This window comes from Artemia franciscana, unplaced genomic scaffold (assembly GCF_032884065.1).
Source record: "Artemia franciscana unplaced genomic scaffold, ASM3288406v1 Scaffold_1174, whole genome shotgun sequence".
Lineage (NCBI taxonomy): Eukaryota > Metazoa > Arthropoda > Branchiopoda > Anostraca > Artemiidae > Artemia > Artemia franciscana.
The window spans coordinates 117,883-140,997 of NW_027062754.1; the positions used below are offsets into that span (position 1 = coordinate 117,883).

Genomic DNA, 23,115 nt, shown 5'->3' on the forward strand with positions numbered 1-23,115 from the left:
CGTTGGAGTTGGACCCTGAAAATATCAGGGAATGTCTAACTTTGAAAGAGGCATATCTTGGGATGCTCGCCTATAAATCTCTGGAGACATTGCAGTCAGATCGAAGCTAGTATGAGTAACTGCAGATCTTGTTTTATCACGATAAAAGAATAATCTTTACTGAGTTAGTTTAGTTGCCTGATTATTCATACAATGGGCTGATTCGTATACCACTTAACAGAGTATTGTATGCTTGAGCTGTACGATCAGATAGAAAGTCTAGTCTAGAGACTGAAAAACGAGCGTCCCGACATATAATCTAGCCCAACTCAAGCACAAGCGTCACTGACACACTTGGTTTCATAAAGTTATGTTCTTTTTACAAATGAGATAGTTGTGGAAGTCATTCAGCAATTCACAGGCAACGAGATGCTCGGCGACATGCTAGACTATATGAAAAATATCTATGAACTGTTAAACATCGATCTTACAACTGTTTTGGTATCTTCGTGGGGGGTGGGTGGGTCACTAGTTAAATTAAAAATACAAAAAGGGAGAAACAAGATACAAACTTGGAAGACAACTCTTGGTAAGAACGAACTTACTAATCTGCAATTCGGCTTGAGAATATTATAGGTGAAATTCAAGTAGCCAGCTCATCATTTGTCCAACCCTCTTATCTATCCCCGTTCACACCACCTTTTTCAAGGGGTGAATAAATGGAATTTTCAGCTTCTTTTTCTCGTTTTACTGCCCATTAAACTCCAGGAAGTGTTTCAACAGAGCACACTGTTCTGCTTGTAACAACTGCCTACCACAAGAGTTCTGTTTGGACAGATTTTGTTATGGATTTTTAGGATTTTTCGACGGAAATTTTGACGGATTTTTCATTCTCAGTCGTCGGAATTTTTTGAGTTTCTGGTCTAACAGAACGGAAAACTTGTCATCATGACAGAGAAATACTGCCTGGAACCACTGTTGCCAGATTGGCTTGTTTCAAGCCCCGGTGGCTTATTTCTCTGGGCTGGGGCGGGCGTTTTTTTTTGTCGCGGGCTTGGGGCAAGAAACTGGGCTTATTGTTTGTTTTATTTGGCTTGTTTTGGGCTTTTTCTACTCAAAAGAATAATGTTTTTTTTTAGATTTTTTTTTCAAGTTCATTCTTTTACAAAACTTCCGAGGAAAGAAAGCGAACGGATTTAAAGAAAAGTTTAACCATACCCCACAATTCACTAAAAAAACAAGAAGAAGCTAAGTAAAGTGAGTCAAAAAGGACTATTTGTTACGGCAGATTACTAGTTACAACTATCGAATAGAGACATCTCAAACAGTTCATGGTAACGAACTGTAGTAAGAAGCGACCCGGCTCAATAGTAGACGAAACTCTAAAAAACGGAATTTTGATGCTAAAAGATACATCAAAAGAATTGAATTTTCATGCTGATTTTAAATATATAAGTTTCATCAAATTTAATGCTTGTCATCAAAAGTTACGAGCCTGAGAAAATTTGCCTTATTTTGGATATAGGAGAAATACCCCCTAAAAGTCAAAGAATCTTAACGAAAATCACACCATCGCATTCAGCGTATTAGGGAACCCTACAACAAAAATTTCAAGCTCCTATCTACAAAAATATGGATTTTCATATTTTTTGCCAGAAGAAAGATCATGGGTGCGTGTTTATCTGTTTGTTTTTTTTCCAGGGGCCATCGTATCGACCATGTGGTCCTAGAATGTCGCAAGAGGGCTCATTCTAACGGAAATGAAAAGTTCTAGTTTCCCTTTTAAGTGACAAAAAAATTGGAGGGCACTTAGGCCCCCTCCCACGCTCATTTTTTCCCCAAGGTCAACGGATCAAAATTTTGAGATTGCCATTTTGTTCCGCATAGTCAAAAACCGTAAAACTATGTCTTTGGGGATGACTTACTCCCCCACAGTCCCTGGGGGAGTGGCTACAAGTTACAAACTTTGACCATTGTTTACGTACAGTAATGGTTATTGGGAAGTGTACATATGTTTTCAGGGTTTTTTTTTTTTGGTTTGGAGGGTGGTGTTGAAGGGAAGGGGCTATGTGGGAGGATCTTTCCTTGGAGAAATATGTCATGGGGGAAGAGTAATTCAATGAAAAGGGCGCAGGATTTTCTAGCATTACTATAAAAAAGACAATGAAAAAATAAACATGAAAAAATTTTTCAATTGAAAGTAAGGAGTAACATTAAAACTTAAAACGAACAGATATTATTACGCATATGAGGGGTTTTAAAATACTCTAGTATAAAGAGCGGGGTATATAGTAGGAGATAAATATCTCGCTCTTTATTCCAAAGTATTTTTAGTAATTTCAACTATTTATTCTATGGCCTTTCTGATTCAGAGGTCATTCTTAAAGAATTCGGACACAAGTTAAGATTTAGTTTAAAGAGCGAGGTATTTACGAGGGGACAAACTCCCTCATATACATAATAAAAATATAAGAATATAAAAGTTTTTTACTTAAGTTAATTCTTAAGTTACGTATAATTTTTACTAGCAAAACGTTCGTTAAAAATTAAAAGTTCTAGTTGCCTTTTTAAGTAGCCGAAAAATTGGAGGGCAACTAGGCCTCCTTCCCCACCTCTTATTTCTCAAAATCGTCTGATCAAAACTAAGAGAAAGCCATTTAGCCAAAAAAAGAAATTAATATGCCAATTTCATTTTAATAGCTTATGTGCGGAGAGCCACAATCAAACATATATTAATTCAAAAACGTTTAGAAATTAAACAAAAAAAAAACTAGTTTTTTTTAACTGAAAGTAAGGAGCGACATTGAAACTTAAAACGAACAGAAATTACTCCGTATATGAAATGAGTTGTCCCCTCCGCAATCCCTCGGTCTTTACGCTAAAGTTTGACTTTTCGCCACAATTTTACTATTTAAAACAATTAAAAACTTTAGCGTAAAGAGCGAGGGACTGCGGAGGGGACAACTCATTTCATATACGGAGTAACTTCTGTTTGTTTAAAGTTTCAATGTCGCTCCTTACTTTCAGTTAAAAAAAACTAGTTTTTTTTTTATTTAATCATCTACAAGAGGAAGACGCCAAATACGATATTGTTTTTGAAACAGATGGAGACACACTTCATAACCCCCAAGCACTTTCCAAAAAAAAGGTTAAAAATCCAACGAAAAAGCTTAATATTCTACGTTTTCCTGATTATTCTAGCAAATAATGTGGAAAATAAGATACGACATTATTTTTTAATAGGATTATTTTTTTCAGTTTGCACCTCAAGATACGAATAGAAATCGAATAAGAAACCAGCGTTTTCAAAAAAAAAGAAAAACAAATGTCGGAATTCTTCAGACTCTGTGAAAACTACGAGTCTTCGGACTGGAGCCTGATTGGTAAAAGAAACCGATTGATAAGCTGCATATAAAAACCAAAATGCTGTATTACAAAATAGTCAACTTTTAATATACGTATTTTTCCTAAGGTGATGACACTGAATTTTTAAATTGCAATTAGCTTTTTAGTTATTGTAGCATTTTTTTTTTTGTCGAAAACTGTACATTACATTTCATGTCTTAGAAATTATTTTTAATTTACCTTGCTTGAGGTATTAAGAAAATGTACCAAAAGTTTTGAGAGCTTTTCAATCATTACGTTGATTCTCTTGAAATTTTTTTCCGTTGTGATACAGAATTTCAACCTTCAATTATTTTCTTTTTTTTGCCTTTTACCACTCTATCCAAAGACGTAATTAAGCCTGTGTATTTCTAGTTTTGATATTTTGGTCATGATTCTGTTTTGCTCACTAAAATTATTTTGCTTATTGAAGAGATCTCATTGAGTTTTCTGTTACTAGTGAATTTTTTGTTGTTGTATTACGATGTCAATGCACTAAGAATTAGCTAAAAGCCGCGCTCATTAAAACTAGGTGACAAGAAAAAAAAAGAAGGTTTTCAGTGAAAAGTATTGTCTTGAATAACCATAAAAGTTCAAAATACTTAGCTGCCACGTAGCTTAAGGTAATTTTTAGATTATAATCTTGCTTGAAAATAGGTTTCTAAACAGATAAATAAAGAAAATATAATATTTAGTGACATATTAAAACAATTTATCCCTTATTAGGGAGATAGGGCATGGGAAAGTGGCTTTATTTGTATAGGGCTATAGCTTTCGCAAGGGTATGGAGAGGCGGCAACTCTGTTGGAAGGTGTAAATTTGGAGGGAAAACTAAAACTGTAAGGAATACTAACATATTAAGATTTGCCTCGGGGGCTCGGCTGGGAAATGGCCCCTTTGTCTTTTTTATTTTGCTTTCATCTAAAATAGCAGCAGTTACAATTAAATCGTCCAAATTTGATCCTACGTCTGAATAAATGTTCTTTGATTTCAAAAGCCTCGAGTCTAAGAATTCCATGGACGAATTTGTTTCCAAGTAGACAGTTTTACTTTCGCACCATAAGTTTTTCAATGCAAAGGCTTAGCTTCAGAAAAAAAGCCCTGAGTTCAATATATTAAGCTGCCATACAGCTTAAGGTAATTCTTTTATATTTCAAACTTAGAAGCGGCAAAAAAAGTCAAGTATTCCCGTCTGCTGGGTAGGTTTATCCTTCTTCCCTGCGAATGTTGAAGGGAGATAAACAAAATTACGACTCTTCCTGAAGTTTAAAGAAAAAACGATGAGAATAGCTCTCGGACTGAAAATTCAGCATTAATCTTGCATCCAGATGTAGCATTCCCCGTGGAACGAGCTTTTGGACACGCTCACTATAAAGTTAAGTCTCAAAAGTGGATTATTTCGATAAAATGTTTTGGGGCTTGTTCGGGCTTATTTTGAAAATCCCAGGGCGTTTTTTACGCTGACAATGTGGCAACTCTGCCTGGAGCACATCCCTTCGCCTGGAACGCATGGAAAACATTAGGCTAGCAATAATCCTGTGAAAATGAATTTTAAAAGCCTTGTTCGACAAAGTAAGCTTATTATAGAATTTTATGCAAGCTACTAAAGAAATGAACTAGGTTAAATCCTTGTATGTCCACAAATGTGGTTGCAAAGGCCAGTTCAATAGCTTAGGTAGGCTACATCATGGAGGGTGAAGCAAAATCTTTTAAAACTTTTAGGGAGCTTTTTTTTAACCGTTGGAGAGTTCAGTCATTGAGTATTGAGCCGGTCTCTCCCTCTTGAAGGCTTCTCTGGTTAGAGACTGGATGGAGACTTTGGACAAGCTATTCCAGAGAGGGATAGAATACACTGAGAAGTGTTTGCACTCTTGTCTGGTGCAATGGAGGACCTGTTGCTCCCTGTTTTACCTTCTCATCCTGGTTCATTTTATTTGGCACTTGACACTGTAGTTATTGAACTAATCAGAAAAATACTAAAAATTCTGAAAACAACTTTGAAAATTTGAAAATACTTACTTAGGCTGTATCATTCCCAAAAGTATTTCATTTTAATTTACTAACACCCATCCAATAGTCAAATATGTAGCATAAATTATGTACTTTGTATGAATCTTCCATGCATGTCATTGGCCTAGAGTAAAAGGCCTCTTTAGGAAAGACAACTTTTCTTTGGCATTCTAGAAAAATCAAGATGGGTTTTGGACTGCCCCATTTTAATACAGCAATACATTATGTGAATAACAAGATCTCTGCCTTTATCAATCATTAAATAAAAAAAAAAAAACAAGTTTTTTTAAATGAAAGTAAGGAGCAACATTAAAACTTAAAACGAACAGAAATTACTCCATATATGAAAGGGGCTTTTCCTCCTCGACACCCCGCTCCTTGTACTAAAGTTTTTTATTGTTTTAAAAAGTAGAGTTGCGAGAAAGAATCAAACTTTAGCGCAAGGAGAGGGGTGTCGAGGAGGAAAAGCCCCTTTCATATACAGAGTAATTTCTGTTCATTTTAAGTTTTAATGTCGCTCCTTACTTTCATTTAAAAAAACTTGTTTTTTTTTTATTTAATTTTATTTAAAATCATGTCTGATTTTGGCTCTCCATACATAAATTACTAAAATGAAATTTGCATATTAATTCTTTTTTTGGCTAAATGGCTTTCTCTTAGTTTTGATCAGATGATTTTGAGAAATAAGGGGTGGGGAAGGAGGTCTAGTTGCCTTCCAATTTTTCGGTTACTCAAAAAGGCAACTAGATCTTTTAATTTTTAACGAACATTTTTATTAGTAAAAAAAAAACGTAACTTAAGAATTAACTTACGTAACAAACGTACATAACTTATGTAACTTACTTTACGTTTTATCCCAATTCTTTAAGAATGACCCCTGAATCAGAAAGGCCGTAGAATAAATAGTTGAAATTATTTAAAAAATTTTTAGCATAAAGAGCGAAGTATTTATCTCCTCCTAAATACCTCGCTCTTTATGCTAAAGCATTTTTAGAACCCTTCATATGCGTAATAATCTCTGTTTGTTTTAAGTTTTGATGCTTCTCCTTACTTTCAATTGAAAAAACTTTTTCATGTTTATATTTTCATTGTTTTTTTTTATAGTAATGCTAGAAAGTCCTGCGCCCTTTTCATTGAATTTCTCTTCCCCCATGAAATACTCCTCCAAGGAAATATCCTCCCATATAGCCCCCTCCCCTGAACCCCACACCCAAACCCAAAAAATCCCCCTGATAACATCAGTACACTTCCCAGTAACTATTACTGTATGTAAACATTGGTCAAAGTTTGTAACTTGCAGCCCCTCCCCCAGGTACTGTGGGGGGTAAGTCATCCCCAAAGACATAGTTATTATGGTTTTCGAACATATGTGGAACAAAATGGCTATCTCAAAATTTTGATCCGTTGACTTTGGGAAAAAAATGAGTATGGGAGGGGGCCTAGGTGCCCTCCAATTTTTTTGGTCACTTAAAAAGGGCACTAGAACTTTTCATTTCCGTTAGAATGAGCCCTCTTGCAAAACTCTAGGACCACTTGGTCGATACGATGACCCCTGGGAAAAAAAAAAAAACAAATAAACACGCACCCGTGATTTGTCTTCTGGCAAAAAATACGAAATTCCACATTTTTGTAGATTGGACCTTGGAATTTTTTCTATAGGGTTCTCTGATACGCTGAATGCGATGGTGTAATTTTCGTTAAGATCCTATGACTTTTAGGGGGTGTTACCCCCTATTTTCCAAAATAAGGCAAATTTTCTCAGGCTCGTCACTTTTGATGACAAAGACTAAATTTGATAAAACTTATATATTTAAAATCAGCATAAAAATCCAATTCTTTTGATATATCTTTTAGTATCGAAGTTCCGTTTTTTAGAGTTTCGTTTACTATTGAGCCGGGTTGCTCCTTACTACAGTTTGTTACCACAAACTGTTTGATAAATTTATTCAGTTGCCCTCTATGCTAGCCCTATTCATCAATACAATCATTTTGCCTGTCATCATAAATTTAAAATGTGGTCTCTGTTTTGACAATCAAGCAAAAAGAAAAAATTGTTTAATTTTCATTATTTATAGAATAAATAAATCTGATTTCTGTTAATATGTGAATAAAGCTGAAACACTGAAAGGAAATGTACATTAAAATTAGATAATTGGTTTTTCCATAAAGAGATATTTGTAAGTAAGTCTATAAACTAACATTTTCAAGTGTTTAATCCAAAATAATTTGATAATAACCATACTGATGAATAGCTTAGATTTTTAGCAATTCATTGATGTATATAATTTTTCTCAATTTCTATTTAGTAACAAGATATAAGTGTTTGAATTTGCATAATTTTGCTCAATTGCATTCTGGTTTTTACACTAGAATGTACTGTTACATTTACTAAAATGTAATTGATTTGTTATATTGTTTCTTCATCACAAAATGTAGGCAAATATTTCCATAATACCTTAATATCCCTATAGACTTGACTGCTAATGTAAATGTAGCATGCCAGAAACAGGTAAATTACCTTATCTAGAGACCTTTGATGACCTTCAAAAATCCTTTTTTCTAAACCATGCAAAATGGATCTTTTACTTGAATGAAATAAAAAAAAAAGTATTTTGAGCTTCACAACTTTGCTCAATCCCAATTTATGAGGTTTCAAAGATCTGCAAATACATTTCCTAAGTTCAAAAGAAAAAAAACATTGATATGGCCTAAACTTTTACTCAACTAGCAGGAATTGCCTCAGAACTAAAAGTAGAGAAAAGGAAACTGAAACTTAAGGTGTAATGTTGTTTTGTCTAATTTCCAATAGCTAATAGACCTGTCAAGTTGGCAAATTTTAAGACAAAAAAATTAAAAGAGGGCTAACACAGTAGCTTTGCCATACCTTCCTGGTATTGCAAAGCTAGCTGGTATTGTAATACATTCCTGGTACTTAAAAACATATTAAAACAGAAAGAACAATATCATACCATTAGATTCCATATTTTTCAACCTTCCAAATATCATGGCTGCTATTTTAACAATGCACTTGCCCTCAATAATGGTTCCAAATATAGCTTAATCATACATTTTTTTTATATTTGTTTTTCATCTCTTGATGTATTGTATAACAGGTAACCTGTATTGTCTCAAAAAATTCTAGTTTGTATTCCTAAATCCAGTTGTATTTTTGGTCAACCTACCTAAGGCTCTAGGTAGGTGTACATTGCTAAAAGACAACCAACAAATATTGGTTAAGTAAGAGATGCATGCTTACTCCCCACCATTTACCAATGCCATTAGACCAAACACTTGGAAAACTTTAGGTTCTATAACTATTTGCCTTAGTTCTTCTGCCCTAGGAATTATGCAATGATTGATAATAGATAGACATATCTGTTAACAAATGAGCTAGCATTATTTTTATACAATCCTAATAAGGGGGTTTAATGCCAGATTTGCCTCTCATTCAATTGGGCTATCTGTCTTGGCTCTTTCTAAAATTAGTCATGGCTTAATGCCCACAAACATTTGGTTTATTTCAATCTATGATTGAGTACGTTGGTAGATCTGATGGGCAATCACTTTATTGGAGAATTAGTGGTTATGGATTCTGGTATCTGCTCTCTTTTGGGACAATTTATTGGAATATTATTTGAAATGATTTAAAAAGTGAATATGGTAAAAATTAAAAGAAACATGATAATGATTCCTGTAGAAACATCCTGCATACTATAAAGTAATAATTTCTTTGTTTTAGTGTTTTCTTTTAGCCCTTTTTTTATTTAAAATACAGCTAAATATAATGTTTTGCTATATAAATTCTGGGTTATATTTAGGACTATCAGACAGGTGAGGTGAATTGTCTGAAAAGTAACCACAGTAATTAAAAAGAGCATAAAAAAAGGAATTAATGTTATGACTTTTTTAGCTTAAATCCTTATGGAGAATGAAACCAGTAAACTGATTGAACCTTGACAATACCTAAGAACGTTTTGATTAAAATCTGTCTTTAATAATGGTGGATATTAGGTTCCTAATCTTTGATATATTGTATGTACATAGCCCTAGATAGTTGAAATCAGCTGATAGTTGGGGCTGAGCTTGTTAGGATTGGTTTACTGTAACCTAGATAGACTTTTTTTTTTAATGTTTAGCTCAAACAAAAGTTAAACTTTCTAATTTATCACATCTAATTTAAACACATTGTTGGTGCTTTAAAACTCTTGCTGTTAGAATATATATATCCATGGTTGAGCCTATCTTTGATTTTGACACTTTGTCAAACAGTTTGCAGTAATGAAGTGTAAGTAAGGAGCGACCTATCTCAATAGTAACCAAAACTCTAATAAATGGAATTTTGGTACCAATAGTTACATCAAAAGAATTAAGTTTTATACTGATTTCAAATGTATAATGTTTATCAGATTTTCTTATTTTCAAAAAAGAGGAAAATACCCCCTAAAAGTCATAGAATCTGATGAAATTCAAATCATCAGATTCATAAAAAACAGAATACCTTACTGTAGAAGTTTCAAGCCCTTATCTGCAGAAATGCAGAATTTTTGTATTTTTGGCCAGAAGAAAGATCACATATGCATGTTTATTTTTTATTTTTCCCCAGGGATGATGGTATCAACCCAATGGTTGTAGAATATTGTGAGAGGGCTTATTTGAACAGAAATTAAAACTTCTATTGCCCTTTTTAATTGACCAAAAAATGGAGGACAACTGACAGGGCATAAGATCCAGATTTATGGACAACTATGGGATCCCTCCCTGTAGTAGCATAATATTTGTAGGCATGAATATATAATGAGTTGGAGGTAATTGGCTTGGGATGGTCTATGCAGGATTTTGACTCTTGTTGATAGAAGAGCAACGCCAAGTTCTGAAAACCATGTTGTGACCAAGATGGGCCCAGGATTGCACAAAGCCTCCAACTTACTGGAGGTCCCAGGGACTTCTTGCTGTCCGGTTCTAAGCCGGATTAAGCGCTTTGGTGTAGACTTGAGAAGATATGTTGGTCCCCATCCTGCACTGGTATCCGGGATCACTGCTTTTCCTGAGGCCAAAATAATTTCAAAAATTTAAAGACCATGAAAATTGGAACTTGGAATGTTATGATGTTAAACAATGACTATTCCATCGACATTTTGACTGACGAATTCAGATGGTTTGAACTGGATTTATTAGGAGTTTCAGAAACTCATATCCCAGGGGTAGGAAGCATGAAATTAGGTGACATAGAATTTGTTTACTCAGGAAGGAAGGATGGGGTACATAGATAGGGAGTAGGGCTCATGATGAATAAGGAAGCTGCTAAGTCTTGTTTGGGCTGGGAAGGTATTAATAATAGAATACTAATTGCTAAAAACTTCAGGGTATCAGTTATAGTAGTATATGCCCCCATTGAACCAACTGATGGAGATACTAGTGACTCAGATGAATTTTACTTACAGTTACAGGACCAAATAGACAGGGTACCAGGTAGAAATATGTTGTTTTTGCTAGGAGATTTTAATGCCCAGGTTGTTAGAAATAGGGATAGATGGTATCCTAGCCTAGGTAAATTTGGTGTAGGAAAAGAAAACAGTAATGGCTATAGGCTTTTGCAATTTCGTAGGTATAACAACCTAGTTATAACCAATACAGTGTTTGGTTACAAAATAGCCCTTAAGTTGACATGGTATTCACGCAATGGTAAAAGAGCAAACCTTATTAATTATATTATTGTAAACAGAAGACTAGCAGGATCAATACAAGATACTAGGGTGTATAGGAGTGTTGTTATTGATGTTAAAAGTAAAGATCACCATCTAGTAGTGTCTAAGATTAATTTAAAGCTGAAATTCCAGAAGTATAACTCCCTCCCAGAAAGTTATGATGTTGGTAGACTTCAGGATGAAAATTTGAAAAAAAAAATTCCAGGAACAGTTGAACACTAAACTTGAGAGTTTAAAATTTGACAATGTGGAAGATGGATAGAATAATTTCAAAAAAACAATTTGTGAAGTTGCTGATGGTATCCTAGGGAAGAGTGCTAAGACTGCAACTAGGAATATTAGTGAAAAAGCCCTAGGTTTAATAGAGAGTAGAAGGGGTTTGTATAAGAATTATCTGAGTGATAGGTCATTTGAAAACAAAAGGTATGTAAAGAAAGTGGAGAAAGCATTAAAATATGAACTAAGGAGATGTGAAGTGGAGGCCATGGATAAAATTGCTGAGGATCTGGAAGATGCGGCTAGATAGTATAATTGTGCAATGTTATACTGGCATGTTAATAAATTGAAAGGGAGTAGCCAATCCAGACTAGTCCCAGTTAAAGATAGAAATGGGGCCACAATTAGTGATAAGGAAAAAATTAAAAAAAAATATGGGTAGAACATTTTGAGAATGTGCTAAACCGAGATACAGTTGCAGGAAAAGATATAGATGAAAATGAAAATGTTTGTGATACTTTGGATGTGAAGGAAGATTTGTTTAGGGAGGAAGAATTAGCAACAGTACTAAAAGGATTAAAAAATAATAAAGCCCCAGGTGCTGATAGCATGATTAATGCGTTTCTTAAATATGGTGGCTCTGAGGTTAGGAATAAGCTACTGAAGATTATGAACATGATTTTTAAAAAAGGGGAGGTACACAATGATTTTAGGAAAACCTTAATGAAACCACTGTATAAGAAAGGTGACAAGAGTGAGTGTTGTAATTATTGAGGTATTAGTCTGGTCTCTGTAGGTAGCAAATTACTGAGTAATATGATACTTTTTAGACTGAGAGATTGCTGTAGACAAAGTTTTAAGGGAAGAACAATGCGGTTTTAGAAAAGGTAGAGGATGTGTCAACCATGTTTTCACTTTTAGGTTAATAATTGAGAAGTTCCTTTGTTGTCAAACACCTTTGGTCCTCAGTTTTATCGATTATGAGCAAGCTTTCGATTCTGTTGATAGAAGAGCATTAACAAAGGTTTTATCGTTATATGGTATACCAGAAAAATACATTAAAGTGATTTGTGCTATGTACAAGAATAATACTGCTGCAGTTAAGGTAGGAAATGAGGTTAGCAACTGGTTTTGTATTAAATCAGGAATTAAGCAAGGTTTTGTTCTTTCCCCCTTTATATGGATCTTTTTGATGGACTTTGTCTTAAGGAGCACAGGAAAGGCAACTGGAGACCATGGAATCAAATGGGGAGGAAGAACGCTCCTGGACTTAGATTATGCTGATGAATTAAGCATATTCGATGAAAGTATGAGCAAAATGAATGAATTTTTAGAGGTTTTGCGAGTTCAGGGTGCTAAAATTTGCTTGAAAATTAATATTAAGAAGACTAAGTCACTAAGGCTAGGAATAAGTGAAGATGAACAGGTGACATAAGGTAACGAAAAGATTGATCAGGCTGGGAGCTTCAGTTACCTTGGTAGTATTATTAGTAAAGATGGTGGGAGCAGTGAAGATGTTTAAAGTAGAATAGCTAAGGCTCAGGGTGTTTTTTCACAGTTAAAAATTTTTTGGAAGAAAAGAAAGATAAGTCAACAAACCAAGATTTGAATATTGGAAGCTACAGTGATGACAGTGGTCAAATATGGCTCTGAAGCATGGGCACTCCAAAAAGCATATGCAAATTTACTAGATGTTTTCCAGAGAAATTGCCTACAGATTGTTCTGGGTACCCAGCTGACTGACCGTATTTCAAACAGTGAATTGTACGAAAAGTGTGGTTCAATCCCGCTTTCTGGGCCTATAATGAAAGAAAGGTTGAGATGGCTAGGCCACGTTCTATGGATGAAGGATGACAGATTACCAAAGATTGTCCTTTTTGGCCAACCGTCTGGGGCTAAACAGAAAGCAGGTCATCCTTGCCTGGGTTGAGAGGATGTCATAAATAAAGATTTAAAGGAAATGGGAACTTCCTGGGAGAGTGTAGATGGAGGCTTTAAATAGACTAGGTTGGGGGAGGAGCGTGCGTAGCTGTGTTGGCCTCAGGCAGCTTGGTGCTGCAGTGAGTTATTAGTAGCAGTAGTAGTATACAAAAAAAGAAGGTCTGAAGCAGAGGCCATTGATTATTGCTCAGGATCTGGAATATCAGCTAGATGTCATAATAGTAAAATATTATACTGGCATGTTAATGAACTTAGAGGGATTAGTCAATCTAGACTTTTCCCAGTTAAAGATAGGAATGGGGTCACAATTAGTGATAAGAAATGAGTTAAAGCAAGATAGACAGAACATTCTGAGAATATGCTTAACCAAGATACAGTTGCAGGTAAAGGTATAGAGGAAAATCAAAAAATTTCTGATGTAAGAATTCTTTTTATTAGATGTATGGTTTGTTTACCATGTATTAAATCTCTTCTTGGTATAGCTTTGGAAATGTTTTTGTTTGTATGAATTGATTCATGTTAAATAACAAGTACCAATTGCAAACAAGGATTGGATACAAGGCATGAAAAGGGCTTTGGAAGAGTTAGTTGGTGTTGAGAGCTTGGCGAGTATTGGTAGCTTCGCTTAGATGTGAGCACAATAAATTGTTCTGTTTCAATCTCATAATGAAAAATTACTGGTTTCTACAGCGTGACATGAGTCTTGCTGTAATAATTTAAAATACCTTGGAACGTTTTATTTGTTCACATATTAGTTAGTAGTCAGTTTATTTAAATATCTTAAAATTCTTATTTCAGTACAAAGACTATGCAAGATTATACTTATATTACAAGTTATAAAACTATTTTAATTTTATTTTAAACAGTACTATTTAAACCAAAAACCAAACTTCTTTTAAAAATAAAACCTTTGCTCTTTTTTAAACTCTTGTTTTGTGTTCACTTTATCTGAAGTTTTAGGTACAGGTTATTTTTAGCACTTCTTCTTATATTTATTTATCTTGCTTTGTATATTTATTAACCAGCAGAGTTTGATGTCTCCAAGCTATCTCTAACTCTTGTTAATTCTACAGACTCTGTTTAAACTGTTACACTGATACCTTGGATGTGAAGGAAGATTTGTTTTATGAGGAAGAATTAACAACAGTACTAAAAGGATTAAAAAATAATGAGGCTCCAGGTGCTGATAGGGTGGTAAATGAGTTTCTTAAATATGGTGGCTCTGACATTAAACCACTGTATAAGGAAGGTGATAAGGGCAAGTGTTGTAATTATTGAGGCATTAGTCTAGTGTCTGTAGGTAGCAAATTACTTAGTAATATGATACTTTTTAGACTGAGAGATGCTATAGACAAAGTTTTAAGAGAAGAATAGTGTGGTTTTAGAAAAGGTAGAGGATGTGTGGACTAAATTTTTACTCTTAGATTAATAATTGAGAAGTGCATTAGTTGTCAAACACCTTTGGTCCTCAGTTTTATAGATTATGAGCTAGTGTTTGATTCTGTTGATAGAAGAGCTTTAGCAAAGGTCTCATCCTTATGTGGTATACCAGACAAATACATTAAAGTAACTAGTGCTAGGTACAAGAATATTACTGCTGTGGTTAAGGTAGGAAATGAGGGTAGCAGCTGTTTTTCAGGAGTTAAGCAGGGTTGTGTTCTATCTCCCTTTATATAGATTATCTTGATATTTGTCTTGAGGAGCAGAGGAATGGCAACCAGAGACCACAGAATCAACTGGGAAGGAAAAACTCTACTGAACTTAGATTATGCTGAAGATTTAAGCATATTGAATAAAAGTTTGAGCAAAATGAATTAACTTTTAGAGGTTTTGCGAGTTCAGAGTGCTAGAATAGGTTTGAAAATTAATGTTAAGAAGACTAAGTCACTAGGGTTATTAATAAGTGAAGATGAAATGGTGACGTTAGGTAACGAAAAGATTGATCAGGTGGGCAACTTCACTTACCTTGGTTTTATTATTAGTAAAAATGGTGGGAGCAGTGAAGGTGTTAAAAATAGAATAGCAAAGGCTCAGGGTGTTCTTTCATATTAAGCCAAAATAAAAAAAAAACTGTGAAAGAATAGGAAGATACGTCTGCAAACCAGGATCACAATATTGGCAGCTACAGTGATGACAATGGTAAAAAATGGCTCTGAACCATAGGTGCTCTGAAAAGCAGATGAATATTTACTAAAACTTTTCAAGAGAAATCAACTACAGATTGTACTGGGTACCTGGCTGACTGACCGTATTTCAAACACTAGGCTCTACGAAAAATATGGTTCAATCCCACTTTCTAGGGCTATAATAAAAAAAAAGGTTGAGATGCCTTGGATATTCTCTAAGGATGAAGGATGACAGATGGCTGAAGATTTTCCTTATTGACTAATCTTCTAGGCCTAAACAGAAAGTAGGTCATCCTTGTTTGGGGTGGGAGGGTATCATAAATAAAGATTTAATGGAAATGGAAACTTGCTGGGAGGGTGTATAAAGGGAGGCTTTGAATTGATTGTTTAAGAGGGGGAGCATGCGTAGCTGTGTTGGCCTGAGGCAACTTAGTGCTGTGGTGAGTAGTTTATGTTATTGCAAAGTAAACAGACATTTTCAGAGGGACTTTCTTCTGATAGGGTTTGAAGTGTAGGGTTTACATGGGAAGATCTTTCCATGGGGGATGGGACTTTCCATAAAGGGGGCACTGGATTTCCTAGCTTTATTTAAAAACGATCTGAAATTAAATTCAAAAAAGTTGTTTTTTATATTTATTTATAATTTTTATTTAAAACAAGTGATATATTGATGACAGGGTGAACCCCCTCATACACGTATTGATTTCTGTTCGTTTCAAGTTTTAATGTTGCTCCTTGCTTTCAGTTGAAAAAACTTGTTCTTTAAAATTTATTTCTAACTTTAGGATCTTGTGTCTGATATTAGACATTTTCCAAGTTTAGGCTCTATGTTAAAGTGTGCATCCATGATTAGGCTCCACTGTTGAATAACGCATTTAAAATTACTAATATTGTGTGTGGTTAAAGCATTCAAACTCATGACATACTTAGAAAAGATAACTTTGGAAAAAAAATGGGTGAAATACTTGGCTCTGTGGGTGGTATAATAGACATTTTGTGATGATTTAACTGTTGAAGTCATGATTAGTTGTCTTACTGCTGGGTATTTAACCCAAGCCAGACCTATAGCTGGAGAGGAACAACAATGGGCTGTGTCCATTCTTCAGAAAACATATCAAGAGAAAGATTGGTAATTTTGGTACGATATCTCACCTGAGGCCACCTAAGCATGCTCCTTGTCCATCACAATCTATTCAAATCCTCCCTCTTAACACCCTCCCAGGAAGTTCCCATTTCCTTTAAATCTTTCTTTATGACATCTTCCCACCCCAACCGCAGACGAATTGCTTTCCATTTAGTCCTAGACTGTTGCCTGAAAAGGAAAATCTTTGGCAATCTGTCATCCTTCATCTGCAGAATGTGGTTAGCCAGCAAATGAATTAAAACTGATTATGAACGAATTTTCAATAAATACCCATAGGAAAATCACATAACCTTACTGTATTAATAGGTTATATTCAAAAATAAGGTGTTTACCTTACGGACACTCAAATAAGGCTTTCTTATATATGAAAAAATAAGGTTTTTACCCAACAAACTCTCAAATAAGACTCATTTCAGTAAATAATAATATTTATTCAAATGGTAACTGTTTTGTCCATGACTTATTTTGAACTAAACACTATAATACTGAGATATTTGCTTCATAAAGTTCAGAAAAACTGTGTCAATTTGTTCTCTGAGTTTACCCCAGTTAGCTCCATCCATTCCCCATCCTAACGCAAAATTTTCTCACTTTCACAGTTTCTTTGTTTTGTGCTAATTTATCATCTACTATTAGCTCATAAAGCTAATGAAAAAAACAAAGAAAAAACAACAACAACTAATTCAGGATTTTTTTTATGTATCCTAGAGCTATACCCAGCTTTTAAGGACAGGCGGGTTGGGACACATTTCAACTGGAATCAACTTTGGAAATTGGATTGGTAGAATTTTCTTGAATAAATGAACTAAGAATCTTTTCATTATGGTATAATGTTCGGTTTTTAAGAGACCATGCACAAAACTATTGCCAATAGAATATGTAACAGGCCAAAGAATAGAAATGGAAAATATATTTATATGCCCATCAGTACTCCAGCCTTTAATCTTCAATATGCACAATTTTAACATACTACACTAACAAATTTAACTTTCATGCTAACGTTTAATGTTCCTGTTTGATCTGGTAAACACATAATTGATAAATTTAGCACCTTACTTTAGCTTGCAGTACCCGACTGCCCTGGATGTTAATTTAAGAAAGGAGGAGGGTTATCCTTCAAGATTTGAAAACGCTTCTTTTGGTCTTTTCAATAAAGAAAAATGCCCCCCTCCTCTAGATTAAAAAACCTTTTGTTTTGTATCTTTATTAAACAATTTGAAAAAATCCTTTCCCCTACCCCTATCCTCATTTACATTTTCATAAATTGGCAATGTGCCCACTGATGAAAAAAACAATTTTATTGGAGGTATGCAGACTTGGTTCCCCTGTTTATGGGAAATTAGGTACCAAATCTGTTAATTGTATTCTACCTTTCCACCAGAACTATTTTATTGGTATTCTACCTACCTCCAGAATGCCAGGTCTCTTTCAGAAACTCTGAACTTCCCAATTGTTTTGTTTTGTAGGGAGGGGGATGCTGTTAGCTGGTCCACTTGTGATGTCCACTTTTGGGCAATTATATAATTACACTATCTAAATTGAAGTTGAAAATTCTCTGTGTTTCTAGTGTCTACACTTTACATTGGTATTATTTTTGTGCATTTTGCATACAAGAAGTGGCATCAAATGAAAAAGTAATTTCTCCTGAACTTAAACTATTCAGATAATTAGTGTCCTAGCTAAAAATGTTATCAAATTGAAGAGTTTTGGGAGTTCAGGGTACAAGAGGGTTGAAGAAAAATGCTACAAAGAATATGCTGCTTAAAAGAGGAATTAAAACAGGTGAAAAGTTAACGTTAAGTAATAAAAGAATTCCTTTTCTGGCAGCCTGGGGAAGACACTCAGAAATCTTATTTTGAGACCTAGGCCCCTTCTGTATGCATCCTCCTTTGTCCTTGAATCTGTTTAAGACCAAGTCATTTTCATTTTGAAGAAGATACTACTACTTAATACATTTATTAGGAAATTGCTCCTTCTCTAACAAGTTCGGATAAGCAAAGAAGGGATATAGGTAGGATTTTCTCTTCATGATGTGTACCCTTTGATTTTGTCCCTAAAATTTGACAATCTGTTCTATGTTCTCTTTAGGATTTAATTTTGTTTTATCTTTTAGGTTTTTTAAGTTTTCCAAAAGTTATCCAATTCTATTTGCGTTACGTTTTGTGTCCTTGGCAATAATTTTCAAATTTGTTTACTTTTGCCAGTTGCATATTTTGATGCTTATTTCTTTCTTTTTACAAGAAATCATGAGCGAAGTTCTCAGAAGTAATGAGATTGGCACACATTGGAGAAATCTTGTTGTTGATCGACTTTCATTGAAAATGGTTTCCTCTTGCTTTACAATGTCTATGAAATTAATGCAGAAAAAATAAGTAAGTTCATTTTTGTCTCTCAATTTTATTAGCTTTGTTCGTATCTAATAGAAAAAATCACCATTTCGGCTGAAAGTCGTTAATAAATGTGGAATATTGCGTATTAATTTTAAAGGTGGAATTAAACTTAGATGGTTCTGATATTTGAGCTAATTTCTTGTTCCTAAAGCCGAATTGCGATGAAATCTTGTATACATACCATGAGTTGATTTCAAATGTCAATAAATAAATCAATTTCGATCAGTTAAAATAAACCAGTGAACACATTAACTGAGATTATACTTACAAAGGATTATACATGGTCCTACATTTTCTCTTGATTACGCAGTTATATTTTGGGAATGAGAGGGGGTGTGGTCTCTTTAATCGGCTTATATATTTTACAAGGAGCTTAATAAAGAATAGGAAGGCATGGTAGTTTCTAAGTATCTTATAAATAAAGTAACACTTGGTAGAAATCCACTGTCTAGAATTTGTGTATAAGTTCACTAAAGTGTAGAGTCCTTATGACCCTTACCACACCAATTCAGACCAGGCTCAATGCAGTCAAACAGAGACAAAACAGTGTCAAAATAAAAGGCACATTAGAATGCATCTAAAAAACATGGCAATTTCAATTGATACTGTAAGAAAACTGTAAAAAATACTGAATTGATTGATATTAAATTCAGTCACATTTGAACAATTTTTGGGGAGGCTATGGGTTTTTCTTCTGAAAACACCTTCTAGAAATTGTAAAACTGTCCTTCCCTCCCTTTTAACGCAATTTTTCCTGATTATTATCTTGTAAGTGCAATTTTAGTACTATTAATTTTGTATAAAAACACTTATTTGTATAGTATAAAAAACACCATTTTTTCTTTTTGGTAGAAGTGAGAAAATTTTTGGATATAAACCTAGAGAAGGATTTGTAAAGAAGAAAACATATTAAGCAAACAGTTCATACTTCATAATATTCAGAAATTGTACCTAACACATTTTACATGCATCACTGCTATACTTTACCCCCCCCCCCCCGATAATGTTCAATAGCCCAAATTATATATTTCCTATTCAGTCTGCCGTCCGTCGCTTGTTTTTCTATCTCTTGTTTCGTCGCAGTTGGTTCAATTTATAGGTACACAGGTTAAAACAAGAGAGACACATTAGGAGATGAGAGGAGAACTATATAATTTGGGCTATATGTTTGCACATTAGGGGTTGGAGTGGAGGGTAAAGTATAGTGGTGCTCCATGCAAAATGCGCTAGTTACAATTATTCTTCATATTATGAAGTATGAATTGTTTCCTTAACATATGTTCTTCTCTAAAGAGCCTTCTCTAGAATTATACTATTTCTTTTGTTGATTTGAACTATTATTAAATGAGTTAGCCTAAATTAGTGTTCAATTAATTTGTTGTGTTTTTTTCTATTGTTTAAGAGTGCTTTGTCAAAATATTGAAAAGATCTAACTTTCATTTTCAGCTATTGAAGATTTATTAGACAGAAGTAGGGAGCCACATCCTTCTTTGGAAGCTGTTTATCTTTTGAGTCCTACAAATGATTCTGTAGAATCTCTCATATCTGACATTACATATCCATGGAGAAAAAAATACAAGGCTGCTCATGTATTTTTTACCAGAGGTATTTAGCTTGCTCATTTGATCTGAATGCTTCTCTTTGAAAAAAAATATATATTTACTGTATATTTTTAAGCATATTTTTACTTACGGCATTTAGTTTACCTTTTGGCTAACCGCCCTTGGTGAATCAGCTTCTTAACTAAAGGGTTAACCACCTCCCCTTCATACTTGTCTGTAAGACAATTTATAGAAAATTTAATATAAAACAGTCTGGGTTAAATTTTCTATGGTTGGTAACAGTGCTGCAACAAGTCATCCAAACTTTTACTTAAGTATTAAGTACTTATTGTTTTTTTACTTAAGTACTAAGTGATAAGTACTCTCAAAATTCTTACTTAAGTATCAAATATCAAGTACTTGCCAAAATTTTACTTAAGTAGTACTTCAAGTGCTTATTCTATATATTTTTACATAGCTTGTATATATATATATATATATATATATATATATATATATATATATATATATATATATATATATATATATATATATATATATCTGATATCAAGTCCATGCTACCTTTTTAAAAAGCCATTCTGAAGGCTTCTTAGCCTTTCCCTTGCCTATAAAATGTCCCCCCGCCATTCCTCTCCCAGAAATCGTTATCAAAAACCGGCCTATCCATTTTATCGTTTTTAACCATTTGTTTCCTTTGGCTGGTACACACCAAAGGAAGTCCAGAAAATAATCTGAACCGATTTTCAAAGCAACGATTTGAAAGCAAAAGACATTCAAAACAATTAAGTGCTGTCAAAAAACTCCTAATTGGATCAGACAGTTCACATAACAGGATTAACACAGTGCAGGTAGAGTGGAACTTCTGGCGATCAGTGTTCAGTCAATTCTGGCGCGTTTGAAGAAATACAAGGTTATTTTGAAACGTATGGGAATGGTGGAGAAAATAGGGAAAATAGAGAGACAAAGTTCGGATTGGCTTTAAAACAGATAAAAGGTAATAAAGTAGTTCATTCACTGATTCAATAAGTAAAAAACCTAGCAACAAAAAAACCAAATTTAAAAGTGAGGAGTCAAATGAGCCAGTTGCAGACTTTTCTAATAAGAGAAATCAAAGCTCAATAAAAAGGAGCAGCGAAAATCCACACTTTTGGCAGCTAGTTGAAGGTCACTGGCTGTCAACGTGCAGAAAGAAAAGAACAGTGTGAAAATGAAGCTATGATTCATGCTTCGACGACATGTCTAGCCCTCGACGCCTTTACAAGTCTTGTTTACAGTCTTGTTTGAGAGTTCATACAGTAAACACCTTTATTGATACAATCTGGATATAATCTCATTATACAGTAAGACTCAATCGTGATTTTCTATGGACTTCTCTTAATTGAACTACAATCTGGATATAATCTCATTATACAGTAAGACTCAATCGTGATTCCCTATGGACTTCATTGAACTTGAACTTAATTGAACTTGGATTATTTAGTTATTTGATCTCCCTATGGACTTCTACTGAAAATATTTCTATAATCAGAACTTGAATTATTAGACAACTAATTATTAATTGCGAAAACATCTAAGTGACTGAGGTGTTATTTAATTGCATTCAAGATTGCTTATGTGCCTTACTTAAACTAAAATTGAATAATTCTTCCTTTCCTTCAGTGTGTTGCTTTGGGTTGCACTCGAGTCCCAAAGCAACTATGATATGTCGAAACCAAAAAACTATTGTCCCGAGTGCCGACTGCTGGTAACCACAAATTATGTCCAATGCGTGTCAGGATGCGGCCGTTGGTACCACGCGGGCGTTAATAAATGCGCCCAAATCGGACTAAAGGGCCATTCCGGCGAATGGTTATGCATGGAATGTCTTGCAAAAAAAATACCCGTGACTCCGAAGTCGCAAGCATCTCAACCCCCACAAAAGCCTAGTGTGAAGAGACCTGTAAGAGGAAGCGGAATCGGCATCTCTTCACACAAATTATTACGGGACCTAAAACTAACTCTGATATAGCGAAAGGGACTAAGCCGTCTGCGGAAAGTGTTGACATTCCCAACTATGAATCTGAAACAATCCGTCTAAGTGAGAAAATTAAGACCCTGGATGCAAGTTTATTGGCGTGTCAAGCAGAAAATTTAGAAATCCGGACAAGGCACTCAACGTTTCTGTCAGAAATGGAGGAAAAGAACAATCAAATTAAAGTGTTGACAGGCCATTTGGAGGTTAAAGACTTTCTTATAGCCCAGCTGAAACAAGAACTTTCGGTGGCTATCGAAACCCGCCCTTGTGACCCTTCGCAAATCTCCCGTGACCAAGTTACCCAGTCAACGTAAACGGACAAAGATATCGCTGTTGCTAACCGAAATGCACCCATTGATAATAAATTGCAAAACATAACATCTAGCCCAAGCCTAGCCCACGACTGTGCGATCTTGTCAGACGAAATGAACCTGATAATACGTCATCAACTAGTGCAAATGCCCCCCCCCTCCGACGCTCGAAGAGAAAAGTGACGTAAGAACTCGTAAATACAACATGCTTTGCCGGTTCTTTGAACGAGGGTTTTGCAGACTGAAGAAAAAGTGTCGGTTTTTGCATATATGCTTAAATTTCCGATCAAAATGTTGCAACAAAAATGATTGCAGTTTTGACCACCTAGATTT

General features: G+C 34.5%; 1 protein-coding gene across 1 annotated transcript in view; it reads left to right on the forward strand.

The window, feature by feature from the left end:
• The first annotated feature begins 4,842 nt into the window (after positions 1 to 4,842).
• The window catches only part of LOC136042362 (syntaxin-binding protein 1-like), a 56,058-nt gene continuing 37,785 nt past the window's right edge, over positions 4,843 to 23,115 (forward strand). The window contains exons 1-2 of the mRNA XM_065727330.1: positions 4,843 to 4,935; positions 20,342 to 20,500. Coding sequence (XP_065583402.1) covers positions 4,908 to 4,935; positions 20,342 to 20,500 — 187 coding nt within the window. The 5' untranslated portion in view covers positions 4,843 to 4,907. The remainder of the gene's footprint in view (positions 4,936 to 20,341; positions 20,501 to 23,115) is intronic.